At 36.7% G+C, this 27,183-nt stretch overlaps 1 protein-coding gene across 3 annotated transcripts in view; it reads right to left on the minus strand.

Moving 5' to 3' along the window:
• MAP2 (microtubule associated protein 2) overlaps nucleotides 1–27,183 on the minus strand; it is a 273,363-nt gene that overhangs the window by 71,588 nt on the left and 174,592 nt on the right. For all 3 annotated transcript variants that reach the window (XM_060151314.1, XM_060151313.1, XM_060151312.1), the window contains exon 4: nucleotides 453–737. In XM_060151314.1, coding sequence (XP_060007297.1) covers nucleotides 453–714 — 262 coding nt within the window. In that variant the 5' untranslated portion in view covers nucleotides 715–737. The remainder of the gene's footprint in view (nucleotides 1–452; nucleotides 738–27,183) is intronic.

Consider the following 27,183-nt stretch of genomic DNA (forward strand, 5'->3'; position numbering starts at 1 on the left):
TGCTTTTTCTCTTTTATTTTTTAAAGGCTGGGAGATAGACTCTACATTCCTTTCTGCCCTAAAAAGTAAGTAGGCTTCTTATCAATTTATCGATTTAAGTCCAGTATCATTCAAGAGTATCAATAAGAAACTATTCGTGAAGTTTTCTTTCAGTAAGTTACAGTGCTGACAGTTACTAGCAAAACATGCACACATCAAGCCATTTGTCTACCAAAATTAAAGTGGTAAAAACTAAATAGGGAGATGAGATTGAGCATACAACTAATTTTGGGGAAATGTCAGGCTAGTTCCCATGATTTTTCTCTCCTTTTGGTGTCTATTTCCCCTGACCGACTGGAATTTCAGTCCTAGCACTAGTGAAAGAAGATCAGTGCTGTAAATTAATTCACTTTCAGCCTAAACAGACTTCAAAGCACAAAGCAAGCCCTGGTCACAGAAGAGCCGTTAGTTACCTGCTGTTTCTCTGTCAGCTGAGGTCAGTTCTCCATTGATCCCATTCTCTTTGGTATTTGAGTAGGTGTCCTGTGACCCATGTTCTCCAAAGGCGCCCTCTTCATCCTCCCTGTATGGGAATCCATTGGCGCTTCTGACAAGTCCTTCCCCTGCCCCACCTTGATCCTTGATCTCAGGTGGATGTGGGTGGGCGGATGCCTCTGTTAGTTGAGCTGAGGTCCAGTGAGGCGCCTTTGCTTCATCTTTCCGATCATCTGCCATTCTTCAACGTCCTGTGACTTCTCCTGTGATTGGAAGAGGAAAAACGGCAGCCATGACTTTGGAGAAAGCTTATCTGATATTAGTAGTACTAAGATAGGGAAAATTTATAGCAAACTCACTAGTTAGCTATGGTCAAAAAACATATTTGACAACCCACTTTTTTTTTCCATTTTTTGCGGTACTCGGGCCTCTCACCGCTGTGGCCTCTCCCGTTGCGGAGCACAGGCTCCGGACGCGCAGGCTCACGGGCCCAGCTGCTCCGCGGCATGTGGGATCTTCCCGGACCGGGGCACGAACCCGCGTCCCCTGCATCGGCAGGCGGACTCTCAACCACAGCGCCACCAGGGAAGCCCAACAACCCACTTTTAATATCAAGAGGTAGCTATTGTTAACACCTTGGTTTTTACAGATCTTTTCTGGAATATCTATTCTTTTAATATAAGATCACCATCAGTTTACATATACTCTTTTTTTTTTTTTTTAAACTAGTGCTTGGCATTTAAGGACATACCTGAGCTAACTTTCACTGACATGTGACATTGTACAGTAAAGGAATTCTTTAGTATAGGGAAAATCTGTAGGGTGACAAAACTGGATAGAAAAGAGTGGGGAAAAGAATGGCTGAGGGGAAATGCTGGATTATGGAAAATTATCCCAAATACTCTTTTAAACCACAATTCTGTGAAACCTAGAAAAGACAATGGCCAATATATTAGCCCTTTCAGTTTCAAAGATGATCAATTCAAACCAGGTAGATATGTTTTTCTGGATACTGTGTATTAAGAGAAAGATCGTTTTGACAATTTTTCAGCAAACTTTTCTAAGCCCTATGTCTAGATTACAAGGGAATGAAATTTTCTCAGTATAAATCTTACATAGAGAATAAAAATTATAATATCAGGCCTATGTCATAACTTACAGTTTTATTTCACAATTAAGTCAATTAAGTTAAATCACTAACATATATTAGGTGGCCGTAAATTATAGTAAAGTTTGAATAAGTCGTGGGGTAGGTGTTCTGTACATGTTAAGCAAATGGCAGATACCGCACGGCCTTCACTTATATGCCGATGCCACTAAATTTAGAGATGCAGTTGATGAGAGGTGATAAATCACTCAGTTTTGAAAAGCTGTTGCCAGCAATGTAGCTTTGTTGATGGTCTATTGTCCCCACACTCATGATAACATAGACAATGAGAGTCTCTGATGGAAACTAAGAACACTTTCCTTTCTTTCAAAAACAGTAACTCAAGCAAAACCCTCTAAACAAGGAAACAAAAACTGTATTAAAAGAAATCTACTTTTGGCTACCAAGCTCTGCTTAGAGACATCAAAAATAAATTAAGCTGTAAAGGAAGCAAGCTTCCTATCAGATTCCTAGTAAGGATCTGTCTGTTTTTTACTGAATTTCAATCTATTCTCAGGTCCCTATTCTAATTTTCTGTTCATACTAGGAAGAACTAGATGAATCAACTCATTTAAACTAATTTGATGATAACACACCCCTAACCCCAGCAATTGCTTCCCATAAGGATTCTGTTTATTGTCTCTATGAGCATATTTAAATAGGAGATAAGAAGTTTAACTTTTAAAATATTGATTGAAGGGCTTGTGAATAAACCAAAGAGCATCTGCACAGCACTGATGATGTACAAAGAACTGTATGCACGGAAGAGTTTCCTCATATATAAAATGAGGACAACGATGCCTAGTTTATTGGTTTGTTGTGAAGTTTAAACAGAATAAAATAAAGGGCTCAGCACAAGTCCCTGGCAAGCTCAATAAATAGTAGTTACTACCTTTGTTATTATTATTATAATTATACTAACAGTCATCATACCACCAGTCATTACATATAAAATATTTTCAGTAGTTTTACTGGAATTGCTGGCATAGGAAGAAGAGCCTGAAAACTTGGTAAGTCCAATAATAGTTACTTGCAAATCTGCTCCCAGATATCACAGAGAACTGAATGAACGTCCCAAGACAGACACGGCAAGTGACTAGGACATGAAAGCCTGATGGGAGGAGTGTGTCCTCAGAACTAACCACTCCATGTGTACACCTGAAAACTTAGCTACATCTTTTATAAAGACAGTTCTGCAGTGTTCTAGACTCCACTCTGCCATTGTCTTCTAGTCAACTATCAAAGGACCTAAATTGGGAGTCTGAAGATTATGTTTCTTCTGAGAAACATAATCTTGTTTTGGCATCTTCATATATCTAATGGGCTGAATAAATTATTTACATTCAAAGCATGACTCTGATCACAATATTTTATTGCTAGCGAGACTGTTGCCTCAGCACCCTTATCTTTACATGTCTTGATTTCTTTACTTTTCCTTTACCAGAACAGCTTAAATAAAATTTCCATATTCTTCTACGGTCCAAAATATTTTTTGTGCAGAGTGAATACCTGTAAATAGAAAAAGTTTTCCACAAAAAAGTACATGCCTGGCTAATACTGTTTTTTAAAAAATTTATATTTTTAGAAGAGTTTTATATTTATAGAAAAATTGAGCAGACAGTACAGAGATTTCCTATGTATCCCCTGTACGCAATTTTCTGTTATTAATATCTTACATTAGTATGATACATTTGTTATAATTAATGAAACAATACTGATGCATTATTATTAAGTAAAGTCCATAGTTTATTTAGATTATCTTAGTTTTTTCCTAATGTCCTCTTTCGCTTCTAGAACCCCCATCCAGGATTTTACATTACATTTAGTTTTCCTGTCTCTTCAGGTTCTTCTTGGCTGTGAGAGGTTCTCAGACTTTCCTTGTTTTTGATGACCTTGAGAAATACTGGTCAGGTAAATTATAGATGCCCCTCTACTGAAATCTGTCTGATATTTTTTCATGAATAGTCTTTGATTATGTGTTTTGGGGAGGAAGATTACCAGCAGTAAAGTGCTCAAATAAGCTTGAGAGATGCTGAGTTACATGGGCATGTATAACACAAGCTTTCTGAGAGCTTTTGCTATTCTACTGCGCATGGGACTCTCAGAGAAGGCAAGTGGTGTGCAAAGCATCTCAAGCAATTGGCTATAGAACCTTCATCTGATGCCATGTTTATTAACATCTCCAAAAGGATTTGGAAAATACTTAGGTTTGCACTTTAGCCCATGTTTAACTCTGGGCATTCTAGCCATAGATATTCAAAGGAAATAAAATAATATGAGCACCCATAACTCCCAGCTAAAATTGGCAATTCTTCCCCTAGGGCTATCTGGAAAAGATTTTTCAATGACTAAAACTCTTCAATTTGAACCTAAAGATCCAACATGGAAATGCGCAGTGTGTTACTTGGTAATCATCCATTTGGCACAGTGGTTGAGGGTCTGCCTGCCGATGCAGGGGACACGGGTTCATGCCCCAGTCTGGGAAGATCCCACATGCCGCGGAGCGGCTGGGCCCATGAGCCATGGCGGCTGAGCCTGCGCATCCGGAGCCTGTGCTCCGCAACGGGAGAGGCCACAACAGTGAGAGGCCCGCGTACCGCAAAAAAAAAAAAAAAAAAAAAAAAGTTATGATAATTTGTTTTCAAGAGACCAGGCATTCAAAAAGTGAATTCCTTAGTGTTTAATACTTTAGAGTTTTTAATTCTTTCTTTTTAAGTAATCAATAAAAACTAATGTTGGAAGGAGAAAGGGCAGGCTGGCTACACTGATTTCACTTACTATCAGAGGCACAAATAAAGTGACTTTATTATCTAAAATGCATCATCTGGCTTCCTGATAAGACTACTCAGATAATACTCCTTAAAATGTATACAGATCAGTCAGATATCACTTTCTAATTTGTTGGGCTTTTGAAATGTACATAGTCTAACTCTCTATTAAGTGACAATCATTTTAGGAGATTTCAAGCTAGAACTGGCATTGCTGACAAGACCGACAGAAAATATGATTTGCAAAGATTTCCTTAGGTTTTACTGAAAAGCAGCTGGAAACAGAGGAGACACTATTTAGCTTCTCTCACTTAAAATCACAACATGGTATTATTAAAATACCACCCACTCATGGTAAATTTCACTTAAACTCCCAATCAATGTTTTGGGGTCACAGATTATCTCTACTCCTCAAAATGGTGTTAAAACATAGTTAAAAGTGATCACAGCTTCCTTTAATTTCTTCTTCCTGATGTATAATATTACTTTTACCTGAATCTCTCTGAAAATTGTGCTTGTGGAATTAAAGAAGATAAGAAAACTGAGATAAAGGCAAATTCTCTCCAACTCTATTAAAGACAACTTGTGAGGTACCAGGAATTGTAACATCCCATTCCTACTGTGTAATGGAAAAGACTCCTCTCTCCATATTGCAAAAGATCACAAATCCTCTTTGCTCCTAACTGCTGAACAGCTGGGCATCCGCCGTACAATCTTCTGGATGGACAAAGCAAGCTGAGAAGCTACCTACACTCTTCTCCTTCTCCTCTTCCCAAAAGCCTAGCTTGATAATGTGAGCAAGGAAATTCCTGAGTTTTAAAAAAAAGGTACTAAGGCCAAGACATTGACCTACAATTCATAATAAGTTGCAACGGAATCTTAGCTGTTAGGGCTAAACACAAATGCCAATATGAATGAGGATACAGATACCTGTAATACGGATTTTTAAAAAGAAATCCAAGAAGTTCAAATTTCTATTTATTTGATTTGAGAATGAGATATTTCACTTGACTCTATCATATCATGGCTATTATGCTACATAAAACAGGGCCCCAGTCTTCTTCCCAATTAAGATACACAGTTGGAAAGAAAAGCTAAGAGAAGGTCTTGTGCCACCACAAATGTTATAGACTTGAGTGGTGAGCTTCAATCTTTGCCACCATTTGTTATTAAACAATTTCCTTCTGATATTTGAAAGTTCTCTAAGGACAGACATTTCTTCTTTCATCAAAATCCCAGCTTTTAAAATTCCAGTTCTTCCAGTTTTTCCCTTAATAAGCCTTAGACCTGGCTCTCTCAATCTAGTGCTCCTTGGTAAGAGCATGCAGGTTTTTTTTCACACCAGCTGTTGAACCTACTAATCATGGCTACATTCTGATTCATATCACTGATGGATAATTATGAAAAAATGTAAGATTCTTTAGTGTTTGGCAACCTGTCATTATCCTTTGATTATAATGACATGAGCCAGACATTATGATGTGGCATTGATCAGATTTCTAACTTGCTGAAGATTCAACCTGTATCCTCTTATATCATGATAATAAAACTGCTATAACCTTAATGAAAACAGTCTTTCTACAGAGTAATTTCTACGTTGAAACGGTATAAAAACTAATTTCTTGTCTATTTAATATATGTAAAATTCATCAGTTTTGTTTTTAGGTAGATTTAATGCATATATGTTTAATGTTGCAGAGTAAAAAATAAGTACCTTCCCGCATGTTGATTAGAAGGTTTTTATTTCTATGGATCAGTAGCCTAAGAATTAGCCAAGGCCCTTAGATAATTCTAATTAAGAAATACTGAGAGAGAGACAAAAAGCAAATAAAAGACTGGAAGGAACAACAACAAAGAGCAAAAGAAAGAACAGAAAGAAAAAAGGAAATATCCAGCTCAACATAAAACAAGGCTGTGATGGCAAAACTCAATTCATGGTTTGGGATAGACATATTCTAATTTTCAATTACTTAATAGAAAGTGTTTATCTTATATGATAATTAATGTAGGTTCTCGGAGACCAATTTTGTAGCTTATGGGTAGGTCTGTCAGTCAGTACTGCTATTACTTAGATTTCTAGAATATTGACTACAACATCCATAATTTGATTTCTACTATATGGAGAATCACTTGTATTTAAATGCATCTGCTTTAAAAATTGTCCAGGCCTAAGACTATAATGTTCTATGTTTCAAAACTCTGAGACTTTACTTGAGTACCTGTCCAGATACTTAAATAAATTCATATTTTTGTGTGTGTAAGAAAAAATATGGATTTGCCCACAAGCAACCTAAAAGTCTGCCTCCAAATCTGTAAAATCACTCTTGAAAACAGTCTTTTGTGATATGATTGTTCCTTGCTTAAGGATACACCCAATAACTTAATTTATATTAGAATTTAGAAATAAGATGAGATAATGTATTTTGCTTATTTCTGATATTTCTTAGTCAGGTAATATATCTGTTCCCACATTTCCCCTTAATCACCAGGAACTCTTTTAATGCTTAACTCCAGTATTTACCTCATTCTAAGTCTTCGGTACTGTGTCTGTTTATAGAAATAAATTATATATAAATATAATTTATATATAATTTAATTGTAAAACATCAAATCTTTCCTCAAGTCAGGCAGGATATATATTATAAATAAATAATAACTGTATCTGTTGCCTTCTGACATTTTATTATAGGGTACCATTCTTTTGAGCAAATTACATAATATTATTTAGCACACAATAGCTCTGATATTAACCTTCATGTATATAAAGTGAATAAAATACAAAACAGACATCGATCTTTTTCATACAACATGTTTTATAAAACTTCACTTAATATTCTAGATCTTTCAGACAGGTTATAAGTTAAATTCTAATAAAAATATAATTTCTTCGAAAAAATAACACATGGCTTTTTAAAAAAGTATCTCTCCTTTATTCATTTTCCCTAGAACACTCTTTTAATTAACATCCAAGCAAATGTTGCTAATAAGTGAATGATAACTTTAGAATGACAAAGTATTTATTATTTTGAAGGTGGCCAAATAATACAGTTTTGCTGGTTCTCCCTAAAGGTTACAAAACCATATGTGTACATTAAAACTTAATGTGTTTAAAGGCTAGTTTAAAAAGAGAAGCATTTTCATCTGGACCTTGATCTATCATTGAACTGCCTGCATATTGTACATTAAAACAAATTTGACATGCTTTGATAGTTCCTGTATTTTTTGTTCTTTAAAGCAAGTGGTGAATGTATTTATTTAAGTGAACCAAACAGTAGTTCCTGAGCATATATGTCCCAAGGGCTTTCAGATACAAAGAAATAAAATAAAATAAGGTACATCTGTCACATTTCCTCCACTATAAAGAGAAGAAATAAGAACTAAACAGAAACACTCAGAAGAAAATGTCCCTGACTGCTCTGCTGTCTGAGCTACCAATGAATTTCATTTCTCAGGGCAAATCCAGGACTAAGAATGCAAATCAGAGATACATTTTTACTAAAAAAGAAACCATTCTCTAATTTTCTGCCTACTTGGTTGGAGCTTTTCATATTTTTCCTTCAAAGTATGAAAAGGGTTATGTAAAAGTAAGATGCACACAAGCAAACCATGACAGTAATATTCAAACCTACCAAAGGGCCATTTAGTCATAAGCTGGGCTTCAAACATTTGTTGAATATTGAATTAATTAATACATCCAGATAAACACAGGGAAAAAGATTCTGTCAGCTATAGATATTTGGCCAATATTAGCTCAATCAGTGAGAGAAGAATGGTTTTGAAACCTAATTTTCAGGCATGGTAGAAGAAGCGACTCAAGTTCTAACTCCACTGAGAGTGTATGAAAAATAATGCTTAGTAGAACAAACTTCTAGACCTAGCATACATAGTAGTGACCATGCAACATACAGGTTTAGAAATATCTTTAAGATAAACAGTTTCATCCCTCTCAGAAAAAGGCTTTAAAACATGAAACTAAAACGCTCTTTGGGGATCATCTATTCCAATGTAACTTAAAGTGTCTTCAGCCAATCACCTCCAACATCCATCCAATAAATGAGAATTTCCGGGTATAGGGCTTGGAAATTGGTATTTTAACAGGTTTAACAGATGACTCTGAAACACTGAAGTTTGAAGATTGGTGCTTTCAGGCAAGCCTGCTGCACAGGACCTCAGGAAAGAATGGGGAGTGATAGAAATGCACACATGAAATATCCCTGTAGAATAACTGGAGTAAGGGGTTAAGGCAATTATCTTGATAGGTCAGGCAGTCATTCTCAAAAATAGAAGCTGGATCTCTCATTGCCTTAGTCCAGGACATTTATGATGGTGGGATGGAGTCCAATCACTGCTTTCAGTCAGCTTCCTGGGAACACGCCAGTCCTTTGTTGTGTCTAATCCTACTTGAGGGAAGCAGAAATGTCTCAGAAGAATGTTTAAAGTTACCCATTTTCTGTGGTAAAAAACCTACTGCACACTGTGAAAACAGTGACTAGTCCTTGGTCAGTTTAACAACATATTCAAGCTGTCTTTAGAATATTTATTTCAGATACTTCTTGGCACTCGTTAACGGTTTAGGACAAAAATACACTTTGCCTAAAATACCTCAAATCCAGTTATAATCTTCTTTATCTGTTAGATCACTTTGGAGATGGATGTGGGGTAATAGGCATGGTGTGAATATGTGATATTCTGAACTAGCAAAGCCCTCAAAGGAGTAACTGAAGGATTTAATATCTAGATAGTTGAGATGTGTGCCGAAAATGTCATTTAGTCAAGAAGAACTTTTTTCTCTTGGGATTCCCACAAAACCACAAACCTCACTGCTTTTCTTTGGATTACAACATTAGAAAGATCACAAAACACAGAAAGAGTCACTGATTATAGTTATTACCAGGCAACATTAAATACTCTCAAAAATTGGCAAAAGGAGAAACAATGAAAGCTTGGAAAATCTAAAGGAAAAATACACTGTGTGCTAGACAAGCATGTCTCCATTTTTATAATGCACTTGGCATTAGCAATTCTAGAATGTTTTCTGTGATATGCTCTGCCCTGTCATCATGTAATGTGCCAGTTCAGTAAAAACACTGGGATTCTAATTTTGTACTGATACATATCCAAGGATGAACAAAAGAATACAACAAGTCCTATAATACAATTAAGCATATGAATATCGTTTCCCTTTCCCATGTAGGCTCCATGATGCTTCATACTACTAACTATCCATATCAGTACTACAAAACAGAAACTTTTGTTTGGGTCCCTCACAATATAAGAAATTTATGCAGAATCTGTATCTTTCCTAACAAATGCTGAGGAGTTCTAAGCTTAAATAGCTGTTGACTAACAAATTACAACCCTATGTATTTTCTCTTTGTCTCTATACAAAACTGAGGAAAAGTTCTTGATGACATGAAACTCTGAAAATCCAGGTATTTGTTTCATGTCTTTTCTGCTCTTTTCAGGCTGATTGTAAAATACCGACAAGGATGATCCATTCTTCACCACACACCATGACTAATAAACAATTCACATCAAGAGAGTTGTTGAGTGCATCATTATTTCTGATGATAATGGACACAGAGTATACAACAAGCCAATGCTATGTTATTGATAGAATTAGATAAGGTAATACAAATAAAGCATAATTCCAGGCAAGTTGGAAGTGCTCAACAAATGTTACCTATTATTTGTTATTTTGTGGCTTTTATTTGAACATTTTTAGCAATAGGATTCAATGTATGGTCTGCCGCATATTGAAAAACTGAGGCCAGAGAGAGTAAATTATTTGACAAAGTTAGACACTTCCAGGGAGATCTGGAATGAGAAGCCAAATCTACTAATATCCATTCCATTGCTTGCTCTTTCGCCAAGGAGTTGGTGGAATGGGGTAGGAACTAGGAGAATCCAGTCCAGATGACACTAACTTCATACACCCATTCCACTGATAACAGTCTATCATATTAAACTGGGTAAGGAGCTTTATGTGACCATGGCATACAACCTGTACTTCACAGTTGTATATTATTTCTGGCCCTTTTTCATATTATATAAAAGAACTAATAAATACAGTATACATACCAGAAATAAATAATATTTAAATGCTCTAAAGCTTTAGCCTCTACTGATGATATTTCACTAAGGACCTGGAGATATAGTGTAATAAGTAATAGATTTCTAACAAGAAAATTAGGGTTGAATACTGGTTGTCCCATTTACTAGGTGTACAAACTTAGACATGAACAAAACCTGAGTGTGTTTCATAAGCAAGGGAACTCTTGAAGGGATAAATTTTGACCCTTACATCAATACTTTTCTTTTACCATATAAAGAAAAATTCAATCATAATAATTTTAATACAATTTTCTTTAAGCATAAATAAAAAGGATAAAAAGCATAGGAGGGAAATTTTAATTTGGATTTTGACAATTAATAATTTTGTTTTAAACTTTTTCCAGTTTGAAATCTGATTCCAGATTTGTCAGACTTTGTCCAGTGTCACATAATAAAGCACTGTAAAAATAAATCTCCTTTGGGTACAAAGCTAAGGCCTATTCTATAGAATTACAGGTTTTCCAAAAAAAAAGTATGTCCTAAGTATTTACTGGCACCACCATCAAATGAAGATCCTTTAGTTTCAGACACCTGAGAACCACCTTATAGGGAACTGGTTGGGTGTTAAAGGGGCTACAACGTAAAAACGGCAATCAGTGCTTGAGGACAAGATGCTTCAGAGATTTCTTTACAGGAGGTGGGAGCAGGGTCATGACCCAGGTAAACTTGTAGGCTGTGCTATACATCACAAAATAAGATGCTAGAATTAAAGACAAACAAACAAAAAAAACAAAACGTGAAAAGTTGGAGAAGAAAATAGGAGTTATGAAAAGAAAATAAAAAGGATGGAGAGTTGGAAGTGAAGGATTTATTTAAAAACTAAATACTTTATGGTTTTCCATGAATAGGATCTTCTTTCAGCTATTTAAGACAAGAAAGGATGAAGTCCTGGGAAGTTATAAACAATATGCCACTTGTGCTCTTTTCTGCCACTTTATCTGATCTGCTCAGTCCCTTTATCTTTTGATGAACAATTCCTCTTTCACAAACACAAGCCATGCGACTGAAGCTCTGCCTCTGAACATGTTCAGATTAAAATCTTGTTCTAAATATAGTAAGTGTATATGGACTTCTAGGATAATCAGTTGCCCCATTTGTTTTCTGCACTTCTTTGAACTTAATGCACTCTTTGTCAGTGGATGTGTTCAAGCACAAGTTGAATGCCCATCCTGTCATGAACGTTATAGAATCAAGGGGATGTTGGCCTATATGACTTCTAAAATGCCTTCCAACTGAGGTTACAAATCTTAATTCATTAACCAATTAATTGTTTGAGAAATGTCTCCCAAACATTAATGGAAAGGCTCTATGTATCATAGGGAATGCACTGGGGATACAAGAAAAAATATATAGCACTTATGCTGAAGGAGCTCACAGACAAACCGACAACAAAAAGTCATGTGGTCCATGCTGTGACGCAGATAAGGACAGGAAATTGTGGAGGCACACAGGCAGTTCTTATCACACTGGGAATTCAATACTTTCCGGAGGAGGTAACATCGAGTTGAATTTAAAGGACAAGTAGGAGTTAGCCAAAGAAAGGAGGGGAAGCTTTCTAGGAAGAAAGAGTCTGGGTGACCACATCCTGTGCTATTTTTGACTTGGGCTAGGCAACACCTTCCAGGAAGATACCATAATGAGCACGATTTTGGCATCCCTAACTCCAGTTTTCACTCTATGTTAGATGTTCCTCCCTATTCTGTCTGTCTTCCTCAAGAAGCTGTGAGCTCTTGGAGGGAGAGGGTTTCATATCTGCATCACCTGCACCTGGTACAGTGTGTCGCACAGAGTAAGCTCAACAACACATGTTTACTACACAAATGAATGAGGAACGTGTAGAGCACAGGATTGTTCGCTGTGGTCCAGAAGTGAAGTGGGACATGGGGAAAGGAGGCGGACAGGCAGGCAAGGGTAGAATCATAAAGGGGTATAGTAAGCCATACTTAGACTCTCCTGAAGGCCAGAGGGCACCACAAAAGATGTGACATAATCAAGTTTATTTTTTAGAATGATTGATCCAGCAATGGTATTAAAAGTGAATTGGAAGGATGCATGATTAAATATGGAAGCAACCCTTACTGAAAGCTACTTTAGAAAAGGACCATATAGACCTGGACTTGGTGATGAGATCAGGATTGAAATGAGAGGCTAGATTCCATGGTCAAAAACTTAATTAAAATAAAACCTGTCTTCTTTTACCAGACTGCTTATAAATTAAAGTTTCTCTATTTTAACTATCCATCTATCTACCTATCTTATCATCTACCTATTTACAAACCTTACTACCAATCTGTTTGTTGTGAGAAGTATCATGTTTTATACTATTTTGACAGGCATTTACTTTATTATTTTCTTGAGGTCAGTTTGTAACTCAAGTTCAGATTTCTTAAGTTCAGTCACATACCATGTTCTGAAGAGTGCTCTTTCATTAAACTACACAGTGTTAGGGAATATTTTGCTTGATTTTTGATGAACACTGTAAGATGGGATTCTTTTTTTTTTTTTTTTGGTTTGTTTTTGTTCAGCGTGAGTCTCATGAGGTTCTTTTAGACACCACTTTTAAAATTTTATTTATTTTGTTGTTATTTGAAATGTGCTAGTGGGTTACAGAGACACATGAGCCCGGTCAGATCTGGATTCATCTGATGAGACACTGAAGCAAGAAAATGGAGAACGCTGAGAAAAACAGAGCCTGAACAGACTGAAGAACTGGACTTTTCCTTAAGAGGCACTATTTATAAATTGCTTTAACAAAGTACGTATTGAGCCTTCATTTAACTTTCAGGTTGTCATCAATTATCGATTTATTTATTGTGCTTTCTAGAATCTTATTCAATAAACATTTATTAAATACCAGCTTCACACCAAGCTATTAGGCGCTAGGAATACAATGATGATTAAATTATGGATTCTGGCCGCGAACAGCTCACACTATACTGCAGAGGTCAGATGTGTTTAAATATATATGCTACAAGATAACACAGTTAATGCAATGATAGAGGCCATCACAGGTGCTACATGAATATAGACCTTCTAAGTCATATATATTTAGAAAGAAAAATGGATAGGTGCAAAATATTTGTATAACATCCATTTTTAAATATACTAAACTACTGCATCCAGGGAGAGTCCAAAATCTAGTTAATTATAATAAACACTAATTTTCTTCTAGGGAAAGGTAAAGTATGAGTCATATAAAGCAGATCCACTTTTTTCTATTTTCTTTCTTTTCGGATTTGGGTCAGGCTGTGTGCCATGTTGCACAGTGCGCCTGCTGGCTCTAATTGTGACGCAGGAGAATTCTGAGTTAAGCTGAAAGTAGCCTTGTTCACTCCATCGCTGAGTTGGGCCGAAAAAAAAAAAAACACCACACCTCACAGAATCCTTATCATTTGGAATTCCCTCACAACTCACGTCTGATCCAAGTGGGTCCGTCAGTCCTCATATACTGTTTGAGATATTTCTTTGAGCTGACATATCTTTATGTACCCTGGAGTGAATTCTAGAAATCAGTTCAACTTTTATGGCTTGCGACTTGTATTCTGCTAACCTTCTGGAGTGATATGATGTGACATAAATTTGCGAAATCCTCCAAGCCTGAAATATATGTAATTAGACTATGTTTATGAGATGATTAAAAATGAGCTGAAAAAAATATTCAAGTAAAGAAATATTCACAATAATTAATTTTTCTACAAAGACAAATATTCCAATCTTACATGTAGAAGTCTTAATGCATGTATAGGCATTGATGTGGCAAAATTATATGGTGAGCTCACAGATAAAAACATTTTGATATAAAAACAGACCCATCTTAGGCAATTAAGGCAAATGGGACCTGGCCAAGAGCAAATAAAAACATGGTTTGGAATGTAAAAAATGCTAAATTAATTTTTAAATGAAACACGTTTCTACGAAAGTCACAAGAATTTTGAGGAAGCACGTTAATTTTTTAAATATATTCTTTGGGCAGTGCTTACTTTTTTTATTAAACCCAAAACGTTTTTAACACTTCATTATAACCATTGCATTGTTAAAGGATAGGAACTTTATGCTTTTTTAATGGCAGTAGAAGGGGAAAAAAGGGGACAGATAAGGCTGATGATAAACCTCTGGGCAGGTTAGAGGTGTTGCTGGTGATAATATCTCTGAAAAGGAAAGAGAAAAAGGGCTGCTGTGGACTGTGCCTCGTCTGCCTGGGATTGCAGATGACCTGAGGCAGGAGGAACACAGTAGCAGTAAACCTGCTTCATTCAGGTAGGTTGTGTCTGAGCTTTTGGTTGGCACTCTGATTTTTAGATTTCTAATCTATACATCCAAGAATTCACCTTAGTGTTCTTATAGAAGCAATAAATAGGCAAATCTGGAGAATCTTTCTGTCTCTGCCACCGTTAATCTCTAAAACGTTTTTTGAAATTCTTTTCAATTCCATGCTGAAGAACTTGGGTACCACAAGTAAATCCATAGATTAAGAATTGGCTTTTCAGCAAGAAGCAAGCACATGGATTATTTCTACATTGTCTTCTTTTTAAATGCTTAGAACCTATTGTTTCAATACAATAGGGTTTTTTCCAAAACGAAGAACAGTTCACAAAAGTTCTACTTAGGTTTCTCAAAACCCTTAGACATTGATCATTACAATGAGGAAATTTTTTTTATTATTTCTGGAAGCCTATAAAGAAAGTGATGTACTATTATAAAAGAGAAATATCAGACTGTGGCATCAGATCAGAGGACATGGGTGATAGGACTTTCAGAGCATGGCTTATGGGTCTGCATTTGGTCAAACCAAGTACTAATAGACCACTCATTTCCACTTGGCAGTTCTCTTGACACTAGATGAGCCTATTGAAAAGTGTCGGATAGAAATAGATGGAAAAAGCACTACCCTCACCCACTGAAGTATGGGACCAAAAGAATTTGCTTCTTTTATTTTTTTAAAATCTTTTACTTTAACTAAACTAAGAGGTAAACCAAGGCGAGGAAATATTCCAAATTTAGGTTAGAAAGTCAGCGTTAAGCTATGTAAAAAATGAGAACTCAGGATGGGATCAAGAAATTCAGTGAAATAAGGTAACTGCATTACTCCAAGAAAATGGCCATAAACAACTGTCATTTAGCTTCACATGAGATCCATATTTCCAGTAGGCATTTTGGTTGAGAATTTCTAAGCAGCAAGATTTAATTTTATCTTTGTTACCTTTTTCTCTCTGTTTTATCTTTAAAAAATTAGAATGAATAGTTTAGCTTTTAAAACTAAAACTATATTCCATGTCTGGCATTTTAATTGTAGAGGCCAAGGGAAACAGACATTTCAATTAAACATAAATATTTTCTTGGTAAGGTCAGGATAATGCAAATTAAGATGCACAGATATATCTCCTTTGAGGAACCACAGACCTCAAATGTAAAGGAAACCAAAATTTCTTAGGAAAAAATAAGTCTTTTCAGAAATAATTTGTAAATAAGAAAGAGACTGCCTCACTCATTCTTAACTAAAAGAAAAAAAAGTGACACAAGTGCCTTAATCATAAGCAGTAGAAGAGAGACATATGAGGTTAGAAAATGTTCTCTTTTGGTGAAATTTAACAATATTTATTAAACACCTATTATGTCACAGGCATGTTTCTAGATGCTCAGGATAGGTAAGTACTAGCAAGACTCAGCTTTTGGTCTTAAGAAGCTACTGAGAGAAATCAACATGACATCATACAGTTAAGTGATGATATGATAAGTGTTTTAATAGAGGTATACAGGGATTCTATGGAAGTTCCTATGAAATCAAAAAATTTGTGGGAGGCTTCATAATGGCAAAATGTGCTTTCAGTCTTGAAGGGCGTTCATGGTGGATAAGGGCGTAATTCTAATTACAAGATCAGCAACACTAAGACATGGGGGTAGAAGAGAACTGGCAACATGCTAGAAAATATCAAGGATGTCTCAGAATGCCAGAAATAGGAGAGTGGATGTGCTGTAGAGAAGCAAATGTCCAGATGATGAAGCATCTTGTCAGCCTGTGTAGGATAAATTTAAACATTATTAATGGTACATCACTGAGAAACTTTAAGCCAATGATGAATGAGAAAATGAGCCACAGGAAGGGTTACAGAAGGTTATGATCAGAAACAGGAAAAGTAGATAGATGGTCAATAATGTGATAATCAATGAGAGTGCATATAAGAATTTGAATTAAAGTAGTGCTGGTGGGATTGGAGATGGGGGAAGGATATAAGATATTTATTTTGAAACACAGGTAGGTCACTCAGTGCCCCACAGGTCATGCAAAATTCCCATCCTCATGAAAGTTACATTTTAATGAGGTAATCATATAGTTACCAAACACCTAATTAAAATATTAAATTTCATATGATTAAATATTAATTTATATTAAATTATTACATCTTGCATTTCATATATGAAATAGCCAAAATAATCTTGAGAAAGAAGAACAGAGCTGGAGGGCTCACACTCCCTGACTTCAGACTATACTACAAAGCTACAGTAATCAAAACAGTATAATACTGGCACAAAAACAGACACAGATCAGTGGAACAGAATAGAGAAGCCAGAAATAAACCCACACACTTACGGCCAATCAATCCATGACAAAGGACGCAAGAATATACAATGGAGAAAAGACAGTCTCTTCAATAAGTGGTGCTGGGAAAACTGGACAGCTACATGTAAAAAAATGAAATTAGAACATTCTCTAACACCAGATACAAAAATAAACCCAAAGTGGATTAAGGACCAAAATGTAAGACCAGATACTATAAAACTCCTAGAGGAAAACAGGCAGAACACTCTGACATAAATTGCAGCAATATTGTTTTAGATCCGTCTCCTAAAGTAAAGAAAATAAAAGCAAAAACAAACAAATGGGATCTAAATTACATAATATAGTTACTCAGGTCTGAAATGAGAAAATTATATAAAAATTATACATCAGTATGTTACTTCCCTACAGAGCTTCATTGAAGAACTTCCCTGCCCTCGTGCTCCATTCAAATAACACTTTTGTAGTGTATATTTAAATGATCCATAGATATATGTCTATATATTATAGTTAAGTGTGCATGTATGTTATGTTATATTATCTTAAATTACTCTATTTTTCAATTCCTCTTCCTTTTAAAACAAAGTTTCCTTTAGAATTCTTAGGTTTCAAAAGCAAGACCTGCTCTAGTTGTAAACATATGCCAAAAAGGAATACACAAGCCTGAAACAAAGAGGCTTACACACTGCTTCCCAGTAGCAAGAACTTTCTAGTACCACAGCAGTCTGTCTTGGAAAAAAGTCTTTTTGATTGTTTTGGTCCTTTGCTCTTTATTCAAGATTGATTACTACCGGATCTTTCCTAGGGCGCTGTTCACAATGGTTTTAAATGACTCAAGCTTTGGCACCCCCTCACTAAAGTATTTGCTTTAGTGAATTCTAAATTTCTCTTACAGAGACTACAACTGTCTCGGAATCAAACTGCCTTCTGTAGTAATTACTGAGCACATGGTACAACAGGAGTCCTTGACATTCATTAAAAAAAGTGCAGCGGGTGGGTGAGGAAAAAAAAGAGTAAGAAAAATTAATCACAAGAAATTAGCATGTTTAAGTAAATCATTATAGTGCTCAGGAAGAAAGGTCTGACAGAGACACTCAGAAGGAATCAGCCTCCAGGTTCAGCCAAGTTGGAGTTTTGCTCATCACTTCTCATTCTTCTTATACAGGCTGACGCAAGAAACCATTTTTCCTTATATACTTGCAGGAAGGTCCATTTTTATTAGGGTTCCTTCATTTTAAAATGCTCTCTGATGCCATGAGAACTTGATTAAATTGCTACCCATTCTTAAAGGGAAAAGGAGTTTTAATCTTCAAGGAAAAAACAGTGATCATACACTTACTGCAATGCAATATGCTCACAAAAACCCAAGCGTTCCACAGTCACAGGAACCTGAAGCTTTGCGACAGAATTATTAGCAGGTAAGTTGATTTTGCAGAATGTTTACCTGATTGAATGGCTTTTAAACAACACTGTAACACAATATTCTGGTCACATAAAATTATATGCACAGCTACCCTCCATATAAACAGCAATATTTACTACTCTCCAAATAAATGGTACTGATAAAACAAATAAAAAGTATAATATGGGGCCTATATTATTTGTGAATTCATCCAAAAATCAAAATTCTTTAAAAATTTTTGCAAAAGTACAAACTGTGGGTTTTTTCCTCAATATTTTACCTTTACTTATTTTTCTTTAAAAGGGCACCTCTTTTTTCAGTTCAAAATGAGTTTTTACTTTACCATCCCAACTCAAGTCTTTTTATAATGCATTTTAGAAACTCATCAGAGTACCAATATTTATTTTGTTCTACAATGATGCTTTCTACATTTATCAATTAATAATTTGATTCTTTTAGCAAGCAGTTATTGAAGAAAGCCAAGAGCAGTACCAGGCACTATGCTTTTTGAGCCATTATCCTTTTGGATACAACATTTATTTCTATAAGGAGCGTTTTAAAAAATATCTTATTTGTTACTACTGTATGAATTAACTTCGATAAACTGAAGTATCTCATATATTTACTATTTTAACATGATACTGAGATTATGATTCATAGTTTTATCTCTATGGTATGAATGGCATCTATTCTTGTCAGGGCTTGAACTATTTGATCCATATGTTCAAATATATTAATTCCATAGACAGATTTTCTTTTGGTATAACAGAGACTGCTAGCAGTTTATCAAAATCTTTGTCTTCTTTTTCCTCAGCACACAGCAGGATTACATCACCTAACCTCCCTTGCAGTTAGATGTGGTCACATGACCCAGCTCTAATGGAATGTGAGAAGACGTCATATGTTCACTGCTAGGTCTCACTTATACACATTTCCATGTGCTCCTCCTTGGTCTTTGCCCTTCTACCAGCTGGATGGAGACAATAACAAAGTCACAAATAAAAGGAGTCTGGATACCTAGTTGACTATGAAGAGGGAAGACAGCTTCCCAACCCAAACACTAAGCTAGGACTGTTAAATGAGCAAGAAATAAAGTGATAACACACTTCTGAATCTACTTGTTTTAGCAACTAGCCAATCCTAACTAATATAGTTGCAGAAAAGTTTGAAGAACTATATTATGAGATTAGAAAAAAAAAAGAATGAGACTAATAGAAGCAACAGGGTTAAATGAAAGAAATTTCAGTAACTATCCTCCATTTGTTGCCTACACAGCAAATCCCGACAGCACTAGGACAGTCCATGGGTGTTGGAGTGGGAGATGGAAGAGAGTCAACTTGAGGCAAGAGCATTTCCTGCTGCTCTTCCTAAATTACCTTCTTCATGCCCCTCACTTTTCCTGGTATGGATGGTGCAAAGAGCCCAGCCTTCAGGTTGGTCCTATTCAAATGCCTGCCTTGAGGCCAAGGTGGAGACAGAATTTGCAATCATTTTCAGAGAATCTTAGGACAGTTTGATGTTTGCCAAGGACAAAGTGAAAGCACTACCTTTCCTGAGATGATAGAAGACTTTACACCTGGTCTATTTCCTGTCTCCACAGTCCTTCTTCATCCTCCCTTATTGTCTTCACTTTATCTTAGAACAGGTGGCCCTTGCTTTTGTTAATATTAATATCTCCACTTGTTCTTTAGCAGATCTTTTCCCACCTCCTCCAAAGCTTTGTTTCCTTAAATACTCCCTTTTGGAATCACAGTGTCAGCTTCCTCCTTGCTTCTGACTATAAACATACTCTTTTTTCTTATCCACAGCAAACAAACAATCACACACACAAGAGAAATGACAATTAAAAAACAACTACCATCATAAAACCTATTTTGTAAATCTGCTACCTTGGGCTACAGCTCATTTGTTTTTCACCTCTTTAACCCCTCATTTATATACCACCTACTCACTCTTTCAATCATTATTTACTCATTATTTATTGTTGTTATTAGCTATTAACAATTTGTTCAATATTAATTTGTTTCACATCGAATAACACGTTTCTGGAGGCACAAATATGATGAAGACAAAACTTTTGCCTTTGAGGACTTCACAGAGCTGGGGAGAAAGACAGATGAAAATAATTACACAGCAAGATGATTTTTCTGTAGTCTAGATACACTTAAAGGGCTATGAAAGTGCCTCCTCCCTCAAAAGGTACAATTAATACTACTTTTCAGGCTGGAGAAGAAAGCTTCATAGAAGGAATGACATTTGAATTGAAAAGACATAAGCTTTTGTAAGCCAGACAAGAGGAAAAAGAGTATTTAGGCAGGAGTCACAGAAATAACAAAGGCAATAAGTAATGTGAGAAAAACATGGTGTACAAAGAAATAATTAAGTTGAAGAAACAACAAGTAGTCTGCTGTGGTTAGAATGAAGGAAAGGCAATTGAGTGAGACAGGGATTGGAGATTGTCCAGAAGTGGCTACTTAGAGCCCTAGTTTGAAGGGTCTTTAGTGAGTTTGGACCTTTATATTATAGAAAAGTTTTATATAGGGAAAAGAAGCGATATTATCTATATGAAAAAGTCACATGATGGAGAGTCAGGTTATACAAGAGTCAGGAAGAGGGAAGCTCATCAAAGGCCATTGAAAGCTTCAGGTAAATGTACTGGAGGCCCATACTGAAGGTTAAGAGAGTCCCGCACTTGCATTATGAAGTACCTCAGTGACCATAAAATAATTTTCCCTCTTCTGCTTAAGCAAAAAGTAGACTTATTGACTTTGACTCCTTCCCCAAATTGACTGAGAAAAGGCTACTGCAACAGGTCTACAGAAATTTCTAAAGGCAAACATCCAACAAGATTTGGCTTTTAAGACCTCCCACAGTAAGCCTCTCTTATTAAGTGACTTGTAGTCATGGCCAAATAAAAGAACTAAATGCATAATAACTATTACTTATTCTAAGCATTAGAAAAAGTGCTCATCAGCACCCAATTTTTGTCTTTTCCTATCTCCATCTGGCCAAACTGTTAAAAGGCAAGACTTAATAACAGCACCCTCATGAACGAGAAGTAGAGCCTTTTGCAGCAGGTGGTGCCCACCTCTGCCTACAGAATTGCAGCCCAAACAATCTGCTGGGAATTGCAGAGAACTCAGTAGAATGTGCTTATGACTCAGCCTGTTAAGTAGGAGGACTGTCATTGTTATTTTAACTCCTGCCAGAGTATGTGGGCAATGCTCCCTCTTTCTGTCTTGAGTTAACCAAGAAACATCCCTCTTCAAAACCTCACCCCAGAATAGGTCCTTGCTCAGTTAGAGCCAGAACAGTTTGGGGTCTGGGTATGACTGCCAGCTGATAGTGCAGATTAGAAAAGGCTTTCATAAAGGGAACATCTGATATCCTAATTTACCAATAGAATTTTATTTTTAGAATGTTTAATCTGCCTTTAAAACTATTCACACAGAGCGCCACAGACCAGAGCTGAATGCTGATGAGACAGTAATCAGCACAAGTCAAGGTACTTATTTTCGGAAAGGATGGTGAAAATACCAGGGTTTCTTTCTCTTTCCCTTAACTCTTGGGGTATTGTGGTCCTCCTGTTTGTCTTTCTCTTGCCAAATGTTCTCAACAGTGTAAACGTTCATCAAGTGCTGCTCCTAAGGAATACTGTAAAAATGACACAAAAAAATCAGCCTATTTTACAGAATATTGTCTTAAAGGATAAACTTCACCCATCGATGTATGATGAAAAGATGTAAATCTATTCTGAAGATAAAGCAAAATCTAAGCAATGCCAGGTTGTGGCAAGTCTTAGTATTACGTAGACAAAAGACGGTGTGGAATAGGACAATAAATATGTTCTGCTTTCAAAATGGTTTTCTCATTTCCACTCAGCTAATTTTTCTCTGTGTTTCTGGTGCTATAAATTACGATTCAAGATTACATATCGGTAGAATAAAATTCTGTCATAATGCTATAAAATCATGTGTCAAAAAGATGCAGGAAAGCTCCTGAGCATTCCAGAAGCGAGGGACTCTATTAAGACAAACTGAAAGAATCGTGAAAAGGGCAACAACCATCACTGGTGTGCGTGAAAGATAGCATGTGTATTCCAAAGTAACCTCTCTAGGCCTTCAAAAAGTGAGGGTCCACCAAGATAGAGATACCATTCTAGACACAGCTCAGAACATCACATAGTCTCTGCCCTCAGTGGGGAAAGAGAGGATGTTGAGATGACATCAGGGAGGTAGAAGATGTCAGCTTATATAGCACCTTCCTGGCCACAGCAGGAGTGTGGGTTTTCTTCTGACTATTAGGGGCAGTCATTGGTGGATTCTGAACAAAAGAGTCATATCAACTGATTTATAAAAGATCAGACTATGTGAACAATATATTATACAAAAGCAATACTGAGCCCAGGAGGCTACTGCATTTGCTAAAATGAGAGAGAGTAGATTCCAATGATACAGGTAAAGACAATGAGAAATGATTAGATTCTGGACAGAGATGAGCTTGTTACTGCTATTATCTGAAATAAGGCTTAAGAAGGTCAAATAATATGCCTCTAATAAGTAGTGGAGGCCAGAAATAAAGCAATCGTCAGGGTCGTTTACTACACTTTAAATGTCTACATGGGACTTTTGTGTCAAAAAGATGCTGATATTCTATGAAGTAGTCAGACTTAAATGTTAGAGAGATATAACAACCTTTATACTAAGAACTACATGTATTAGGTTTGAAAAATTCAATTCTAAATTTTACAGAATTAGTAATATTAGCACATGATTATAAAGATTTTGTCATTTACAAAGCATTTGCACTCCTATTATCCCATTCAATGTTAGCACAGCAAAATAGAGATATCTAACAGTCACATTTACGATATCACTGAAGTGTCAACTACAAACGGGCACTCGCCATTGGCACTTGCTATCTACCTCTACAAGGATTAGATCAGGTACTGCAGCTGCTGATTTTCAACACCCCCTGAAAGGAGTTCAGGGTGGACAGCAGAAAGGAGGCACTCTGTGCTCCGGGGCGGGGGTGGGGGGTGGCGTAAACAGGCAGGACAGGTCTTCAGATAGTTAGATATTCTCAGGAGCCGATTTTATGAGCCCAATTCTTATATATTCTCAGATCTAGAAAAGCAGTAAAATCCTTCATGGTGACTTCTGCTTCCCGTGACTAACAGGAACCTGCACAAGACTAGCAGAAACCTTCTGTAAAAAAATATGTGCTTGATTGCATGTATTCCCCCTTCACCAAAATCACGTATATACTGACCTTCCCCCCTGCCTCCTTGGAGCGGTTTCTCAGAGCTATCTGAAATGCTGTCTCCCCGGCTGCAGTCCTCATTTTGCCCCAAATAAAACTCAACTAACAACTCTCATGTTGTGCATTTTTTAAGTCGACAGAAGGAATCTTTGCCATCCTCAGTAGTTTGTTTTCTTTTTTTAACATCTTTATTGGAGTATAATTGCTTTACAGTGGTGTGTTAGTTTCTACTGTATAATAAAGTGGATCAGCTATACGTATACATATACCCCCATATCTCCTCCCTCTTGCTTCTCCCTCCCACCCTCCCTATCCCACCCTTCTGGTTGGACACAAAGCACCAAGCTGATCTCCCTGTGCTATGTGGCTGCTTCCCACTAGCTATCTATTTTACATTTTGTAGTGTATATATAAGTCCATGCCACTTTCTCACTTCGTCCCAGCTTACCCTTCCCCGTCCCTGTGTCCTCAAGTCCATTCTCTATGTCTGCGTCTTTTTCCTGTCCTGCCACTAGGTTCTTCAGAAGCATTTTTTTTTTTTTTAGATTCCATATATATGTGTCAGCGTATGGTATTTGTTTTTCTCTTTCTGACTTACTTCACTCTGTTTGACAGTCTCTAGGTCCATCCACCTTGCTACAAATAACTCAGTTTCATTTCTTTTTATGGCTGAGTAATATTCCATTGTGTATACGTGCCACATCTTCTTTATCCATTCATCTGTTGATGGACACGTAGGTTGCTTCCATGTCCTGACTATTGTAAATAGAGCTGCAATGAACATTGTGGTACATGACTCTTTTTGAATTATGGTCTTCTCAGGGTATATGCCCAGTAGTGGGACTGCTTGGTCATATGGTAGCTCTATTTTTAGTTTTTTGAGGAACCTCCATACTGTTCTCCATAGTGGCTGTATCAATTTACACTCCCACCAAGAGTGCAAGAGGGTTCCCTTTTCTCCACACCCTCTCCAGCATTTATTGTTTCTAGATTTTTTGATGATGGCCATTCCGACTGGTGTAAGGTGATACCTCATTATAGTTTTTTGTTTATTTGTTTGTTTGTTTTGGGGGTACACAGGCTTCTCACTGTTGTGGCCTCTCTTGTTGCGGAGCACAGGCTCCGGACGCGCAGGCTCAGTGGCCATGGCTCATGGGCCTAGCCGCTTCGCAGCATGTGGTATCTTCCCAGACCAGGGCACAAACCCGTGTCCCCTGCATCGGCGGGCAGACCTCTCAACCACTGTGCCACCAGGGAAGCCCCTCATTATAGTTTTGATTTGCATTTCTCTAATGATTAGTGATGTTGAGCATCCTCTCATGTGTTTGTTGGCACTCTGTATATCTTCTTTGGAGAAATGTCTATTTAGGTCTTCTGACCATTTTTGGATTGGATTGTTTGGTTTTTTTTTGATATTGAGCTGCATGAGCTGCTTGTATATTTTGGAGATTAATCCTTTATCAGTTGCTTCATTTGCAAATAATTTCTCCCATTCTGAGGGCTGTCTTTTCATCTTGTTTATGGTTTCCTTTGCTGTGCAAAAGCTTTTAAGTTTCTTATGTCCCATTTGTTTATTTTTGTTTTTGTTTCCATTTCTCTAGGAGGTGGGTCAAAAAGGATCTTGCTGTGATTTACATCATAGAGTGTTCTGCCTATGATTTCCTCTAAGAGTTTTATAGGGCCTGGCCTTACATTTAGGTCTTTAATCTATTTTGAGTTTACTTTTGTGTATGGTGTTAGGGAGTGTTCTAATTTCATTCTTTTAAATGTAGCTGTCCAGTTTTCCCAGAACCACTTATTGAAGATGCTATCTTTTCCCCATTGTATATTCTTGCCTCCTTCATCAAAGATAAGATGACCATATGTGCATGGGTTTATCTCTGGGCTTTCTATCTTGTTCCATTGATCTATATTTCTGTTTTTGTGCCAGTACCATACTGTCTTGGTTACTGTAGCTTTGTAGTATAGTCTGAAGTCAGGGAGCCTGATTCCTCCAGCTCCATTTTTCTTTCTCAAGATTGCTTGGGCTATTCAGGGTCTTTTGTGTTTCCATACAAATTGTGAAATTTTTTGTTCTAGTTCTGTGAAAAATGCCAGTGGTAGTTTGATAGGGATTGCACTGAATCTGTAGATTGCTTTGGGTAATATAGTCATTTTCAAAATGTTGATTCTTCCAATCCAAGAATATGGTATGTCTCTCCATCACTTTGTGTCATCTTTAATTTCTTTCATCAGTGTCTTATAGTTTTCTGCATACAGGTCTTTTTTCTCCTTAGGTAGGTTTATTCCTAAGTATTTTATTCTTTTTGTTGCAGTGGTAAACGGGAGTGCTTCTTTAATTTCTCTTTCAGATTTTTCATCATTAGTATATAGGCATGCAAGAGATTTCTGTGCATTAATTTTGTATTCTGCTACTTTACCAAATTCATTGATTAGCTCTAGTAGTTTTCTGGTAGCATCTTTAGGATTCTCTATGTATAGTATCATGTCATCTGCAAACAGTGACAGTTTTACTTCTTCTTTTCTGATTTGGATTCCTTTTATTTCTTTTTCTTCTCTGATTGCTGTGGCTAAAAATTCCAAAACTATGTTGAATAATAGCGGTGAGGGCTTCCCTGGTGGCACAGTGGTTGAGAGTCTGCCTGCCAATGCAGGGGACACGGGTTCATGCCCCGGTCCGGGAAGGTCCCACATGCTGCGGAGCGGCTGGGCCCGTGAGCCATGGCCGCTGAGCCTGCGTGTCCGGAGCCTGTGCTCTGCAATGGGAGAAGCCACAACAGTGAGAGGCCCGCATACTGAAAAAAAAAAAAAAAAAAGTGGTGAGAGTGGGCAACCTTGTCTTGTTCCTGATCTCAGTGGAAATGGTTTCAGTTTTTCACCATTGAGAATGATGTTGAATAGCTTGTTTTCTCTCTCTGGGTAGATACTGTGTCTTCCTTACTTTTCTAACACCAGTCCCCTCAACTCCCATAAATGAATCCTAATAATATTGGTGGAATAAATGAAACTGCAATTTAGGTATCAAACAGGTTAAGTTTTCCCCATTCTTTTTCTGGTAGGAGTATAGCTTTGAAGTCTGAGAGAGATGAATTTGAATCTGAGCTCTGCAATCACTATCTGATGGTAGTAAGTTACCCAATATATATTGGTCTTGATTTCCCATCTGCAAAATTGCATTGCACTTGTGACCTGCAAGCTTGCATCAAATCTTACAGGTACTCATATTTGCTCAGCAAGGGTTAGTTAATCTCTTCTTTCTCTCCCAACTCCGTCAGAGTAGTAATTTATTCCCTTCAGAAAATAAAATTGTTATGAAATATTCTATGTCTATAAATATTATTCTATATTGATATTTCTTTTACCTTAAACGAATTGTAACATTAAATGTAGTGATAGAGAAAATTAAAAAAAAATCCTTTTATAAAGTTTCTCTCATGATTTTTGAAGGGCATATGAACAG

Source organism: Lagenorhynchus albirostris, chromosome 6 (assembly GCF_949774975.1).
Source record: "Lagenorhynchus albirostris chromosome 6, mLagAlb1.1, whole genome shotgun sequence".
NCBI classification, from domain to species: Eukaryota; Metazoa; Chordata; class Mammalia; order Artiodactyla; family Delphinidae; genus Lagenorhynchus; species Lagenorhynchus albirostris.